Below are 6,223 nucleotides of genomic sequence, written 5' to 3' on the forward strand. Positions count from 1 at the left end.
GAAACATCATGTTAACATGAATCTTGATTCAAGTAGAAAACCCAATCATATTCTGAAGGAATGGCATATTCAGTTAGTGAATGACAGTGTTTTCTGAATGCGTGCCTCAAGATCAAATTGTTACTGTGTATCACGTGGTTGTAGTATGTGTTGGTCTAGTTGGTCTATAAAGAGCGTTTGAAACCGTTGTTATGAAATGCATATGGTTAGAAAGATGTTTTAATAAAAGTAGATATAATGATCCACACAAGTATCACTCAAAATTGCACGGTTTTCATTTTAGGTCGCAAACTAACACGGTCGGCCATTTATGGGAGTCAAAAATTTGACTCCCAAAAATGGCAGACCGTGTTAGTCGACGAGGTAAAAAGAAAACTACGCAATTTCGAGGCATATTTGTGTAGATCATTGTATTCTACTTTTACAACATCTTTCTAACCATATCGATTTGATAACAAACGGTTACAGAACGCTTTTCAAAGACCAACTCGACCGATCCAAGGCAACGTGTTCCTTTAAACTTACAAACCCGAATGGATTTTTACTGTGTGTACATGTATGTGTGATAATAAAAACAGACTATTGAATTTATATTGATTTACTGGCTCCATTCAGAAAAAAAAAAAAACTTGATTATGATTGACAAATAATACTAAAACAACATTACAGAGTTTGTAGTTGTTTCCCTAACAAATCAATCCATCAAGTCCTATACAGAACATCTTTGACTAAACTGCAATTTGTATTTGGTACACGTATCATAAAGAATTGATTAGAGAGAAAGTCCCAAAACAATGCATGGCATGATACTGCATCAACCATCGCGGATATGACAGAGTTAATTTATCACCGACGTACTTCAAATATTTCTCATTTAAAGGTCACTCTATCAGTATCACTCTCTCTTCTTCACTACACCTCAAACACCCAATCACAAACAGCCTTTCATATCAATCACTACTCTCCACCCAATCACACACAGCCTTATTTATTTGGAAAGATCCCATTTCATGTAGGCCGACTGTTAATCCATTGACTTCAGCATATGTATGGTGGTTATGGAAGGTGGGGTGCCAGACCACTGAGGATATGATTTATTGGTGATTAGGGAAGATGGATGTTATATTCAATCGTCAGCAGTTCATTATTTACTCGCTTACTAACACCGTATACGATGACGAAAGCAACATGAGACATGTGAGATGAGATGACAACAATACTAGTGATTTGTAGTAAATAACCATCACTGAACGATTTCCCTACTATAGCGTAGCAAAATGCTACAAAAATTATGTCAATAACTACATTGTACTACTCAAAAATTACCAGTTGCTACTCAATGTAAGCATTCAGTATGCACACAATACGTTCAGTCGACATTCTTTGCTCAGGTATGCAAAACATGCGAGGGGCATCAGGGCCAGTTAAAAGGGCATGGACGGCCATGGCTGTCGTCGTTGCCGTGTAGTTACAGGCCTGTAATGCTATGACAACTGTCCATGGAGGTGTTCCCAATCTGATATAACCCGCTTGATAAATTGGACAATGTCAATTTATTTGAAAAAAAAATTCCGAAAAAATAGATGGTGGCCTGACATTTCAACCAGTCTTTCTCAAATGCTGTACAATTCTTCATTTATTTCAAAACACACATTGAAAGAAAAAAAAAACATGTCAAAATTGTTTTTGTTTAAAAAAAATTCCTTTGCTCAAAATCACAATGACCAATTTGGTAAAATATCAGGGATGAGATTCTGAAAAAAAATGAAAAAGACTGAAATTTTTTGTCGAGGGAGGTGAACATACATAAACTGTGTTTCCCTGAACTATTTTAGGGCAACGAACAAATGTTGGGTCGCCTGCAAGTTTTTTCAGTAGCCCATTTGTGACAATGCAAAAAAAAAATATACATAAAAAAATATATATAAAAAATTATCTTTTTACCTGATTTCTGTCGTTGATAATACTTTTTATTTTCTAGAAAACGTTCTTAAAGTGAACATGAATTAAAACTATCCACTCTCTATGTTAACAAACTAACTTTGCTTATCAAGAAGTGTACATATTAATAGAACACTTTATGTTTATTTAGTTCATACACTTTCAGCTGTAACACATCACATATTTCAGCATATAAAGGTCGTGACCTTTGACATTTAGTCAAACAGTTTCATTTCATTTCACACCTTATGTCATTTCAATTTATCGCTATGTAGGTTTACATTTAAAATATCCCTCATAAATCATCGGATGTCTGCTTCGCTCACACAAATCAAAATCAGTTTTATTACCTCTAAAGAGTAATTCCTAAATCGTAACTATTCACATGATACGGCAGGGAAGAGTACAGTCAAATGAAATATACCAATTTCTGACTTAGGATACAGATTTGTATTTTATTACTAGCAATTTACATTGATACCAGGCGCCACCAGTTAGAAGCCATCTTCGAAACACAGAAAAGAATGCGAGACTAGACACCAACTATTCACAGGCTATGGGGGAGTACAGTCAAATACACACCTATTTCTCACTGTTGATTTTTATTTTGTTACTACCACTGGCCGCCAAGAGGTAGAAGTGAAACGGAGAGAAAAGAATGTGAGAGAGACTAGTAAACCCTTCACAGGGTAGGGAAGAGTAGTAAAATACACATGTACACTCCCATTTCTCACAGTGTGGATACAGATTTATAATTCGTTCATCGATCATCTATTTTTTAAACCCGATGTTCAGTCTGTTCTAGTTGTTATTAATTACTAGAAATTAATATTAACATTCACCACTGGCCACCAAATAGAAGCCATGTTTGATGAAATATTTAGAGAAAAGAATGTGAGACTTTACCAAGGACTATAGCCACGGGCTTGGGCGACAGTTGTGGAGGAAACGGAGGTGGCTTTTTCCTTCGATTCTTGCCCGTGCTTCTCCAATCATCCACTGGTTTATACAGCATCTCTTTGTCCATATTTCCCATCAACTTCCTGTCAAATCATTGCCCGCAATCTCAAGACTTCAAAAGTCACCGAGTAAGAAAGACAAGATGGAATATTCACAGAGCCGCTGAAAGTCCCCACACCACACACAACATAACATTCCCACATTGCATTCTTATTGCCTCCATAAGCAATAAATCGTGCAGGAATTTTTTTTCACGTGTCCCTGCAGCGGCCACAGGGTAAAAAACAGGAAGAAACAGGGCCTTGGGATGAAACGAACACCAACTGGGAACTTGGTCCAGTCTTAATATACCATGGAGGCCATCTCAAATAGTCAGACTCTAGGCTTTTACAGTTCAGAAAAACTCCAGCCTCGAGAAAAAAAAAAAAAAAAATGTTAAGTAGGAAATGAGGTTACCATATCACAAGGAGATATTATGAGCTTACCAATGGTGACGTGGGCCAGTACCATCAATTTCTGATTGAAGGCCTCTACGTAATCCATCCTTCACTCAGTGAATGTCTCTCCTCACTATACACTAGGCCCAGTTGTAAAAGCAATTATACTGTGTAGGTAGGTCCCTTTCTCTGGTAGGTAGTGATGATGTACCAAATTGACATCCAATGCCACAACAACAAAATCGTATTCATAAAAATAATATTAACTTCAAAGGTGGGGAAACACTACTGAGAACTCATCAGCACAATCGGCTGGAATTGTTTCCATCTCACCATTTTAACTTATCAAACAAAATTGAGGTGAAAATCGACTCAAACTGATTGCAGTACACTGAGAGACCAGGAGTTGACAATTGCCCCGGTTTGTGTGCGCAACCGGAGGAAACACAAGCATCTTGTTAGCAGAATGTCAAGCCCGTCTCTTTGGTTAGTCTGATCATACACCTCCAGTACACCAGAGCACAAGGCAATTTACCTCATTGGAATGCTGGCCGACTGCGCACAGAGTAGCACAGAGTAGCACAGAGTAGCTCTTAACTGACTGGTCATGAGGATGACACCAGGGAGATGAAAATCCTTATTTACGTTCTCCGGGGGAATCAAGTCCGGGCTTTAAACTATCTCGTGCTCAGTGGAACGCAAAGCAAGCTGATAAGACCACTCCAAGGAGCTACCTTATACGATAGGGTGGTCCAACTACATAGGATTTAATACACCAATAATTAAATCTTTGTCATTTAATTATGCATTCAAATTTCAGACGCCAGGTTTTTTTTTTCCTTCCCCGGAGTAAATTTTTTCCAGAGGAGTGGGACTGATCAAATTGAATTCTGTGGGTGTTTCTTTTTTACTGTGATACTAACAGGCGCTAGTAGTTGCTTGAATTGAATCAGTAAATATGCATGGTTTGTTACATGTTTACTTCAGGGAATGCGAGGATGTTTTTATTTTCACTTTCAAAATGTTTAAGGTTGAGGGGAGGGGTGTGAAATTATAGAAATGAATAATACATGAAGTACACTGGACTAATAGCAAACATGATCTTGCTATGTATTATCTGTGTACACACTGAGTTTGGACAAAGTGCCGAGTTATTTATGGCAACATGAAATTCATTCATGTATGTTTAGTCTGCTCAAGCTCATTGACATGCACAAAATCTTCAATTTATAATGATCAGGGATGAGAGTCATTGCTGACAACATGCTTAAAACTAGGATCCAACTTTTAGAAGGTATGTTTTGATGATGACATTTTCACCTTTGGGTAACCCTTGCAGTTGACATTTCACATGGTTTTTAGGAATGGTGTTGTCGGCACCAGAACAATAGATCAAAGGGAAAGATTTCCTTGTACATTGTTGGTGGATTAAAATAAAAACTGATTTTCTTCACCAGGTCGACTTTAAAAAGTCTTAATTCAGATAAAAGTCTGAAGTTTCTCATCCCTGAATGATTAGATAAGACAGATTACAACATGAATATCGGAGACATCTTGAAGAAATTCTGACAGTGAGGCATGACGCTTCACGTATATATAGGCAATGAATGTGATTGCCTCATTGTGCCCTGGTCATTGCCTTGGTGCCCTTTTAGTTTCCTCACAGGGTGCCCTTTACCAAAGAGAAAATGCCTCGGTATCCTCCCCTCCTCTGTGTTTTTCACTGAACTCTGCCTCCTGATACCCCGGCCAACATGACACTTCTAGAAATCTCTCCAACAGTCGGATGCAGTCAATGTAATTCCATAGCTACCCAAACTCTTCAGCTGTCATGCAATTATTTGTAGACGATATAAAATGATTGCCCAAATCATTCGCGATATCAGACACGGAGTGCATGTGGCTAGCGCTACAACTGTATAAGATCTAGTTTTTACTCTCGATTCTACGAGCGCAGGTTTTGTTTTGGAAGGCTTAAATCAAACGATTGGTCCCTATTCTCCATCGAAGAAAAGGTTGGTACGGTATTTGTTTCTTAGACAAATTCCAATTAGGCCTACTACTGTTATTATGATTAATTTCAGGCCACATAATAACCCACTGCACCCGCAGCAATTGCTCTGGTGCCCTATGCTTTTGACTGTGGTGCCCTTTGCAAAGTTCCAATACAAATTTACATTTTTTCTCGTTGAAGTGCCCCTTGCCAGAGGAAAATTGCTGTGCCCCTTCAAGAATGAAGCTCAATGCCTGTAAATTTTTATATTTGGAAAAAGGTTTTTCATTTAAATATCTTACTTTGATGAAAACACAAGAAGTGGGCCGACTGGAGTTCAACTCTGCTCTTTCTTAGATGTTATCATTTTTGTGTTCAAATAAAAGTAAAGTAAAAGTAAAATCTTAAATGAAATGCTGACTGGTGATCTTTCAGTCTTAAAATAAGATCTGATTTATTGTTTGACAATACATGTTCAGTCTCAGTTTCTCTATTCAAAAACAACTTTTACATAAAACTGAATTTAACTGCGGGCATACATACATTGTTTTGACTTTTGTAGAGAATAGATACAGTCCGATAAAACATCCTTTAAGATGATATTGTAATTTACAAGACAGTGTGACACTGACCATATGGCACTTATAACAGCATGGGATTCTCACGCATCATACACCTTGTCTACTTCTCCTATTGGACAATCTTTAATCTAATCAACAGACTATCTTATCCCGACGCATGCGTGTTAAGCGACACAGGGTGTCCATTAGTGCAGTGGTGGTCATTTATATCCACCGTAAGAGTGATTCATTCGTATAGCCGAGATAATGGCTAAATTGATGGATGTGAGTTTTAATTGCTAATTTGATAAGAGGCAAATACTTTTCAATGT

General features: G+C 37.7%; 1 protein-coding gene across 2 annotated transcripts in view; it reads right to left on the reverse strand.

The window, feature by feature from the left end:
• LOC117288814 (serine/threonine-protein phosphatase 4 regulatory subunit 1-like) overlaps positions 1–3,564 on the reverse strand; it is a 57,654-nt gene extending 54,090 nt beyond the window's left edge. The window contains exon 1 of one of the 2 annotated variants that reach the window (XM_033769662.1): positions 3,387–3,564. In XM_033769662.1, coding sequence (XP_033625553.1) covers positions 3,387–3,444 — 58 coding nt within the window. In that variant the 5' untranslated portion in view covers positions 3,445–3,564. Of the gene's footprint in view, positions 1–2,847; positions 2,957–3,386 lie in introns of those variants that run through there. The other variant, XM_033769661.1, reaches the window with a different exon arrangement.
• Positions 3,565–6,223: the final 2,659 nt, after the last annotated feature.

The sequence above is a fragment of the Asterias rubens genome, chromosome 4, assembly GCF_902459465.1.
Source record: "Asterias rubens chromosome 4, eAstRub1.3, whole genome shotgun sequence".
NCBI classification, from domain to species: Eukaryota; Metazoa; Echinodermata; class Asteroidea; order Forcipulatida; family Asteriidae; genus Asterias; species Asterias rubens.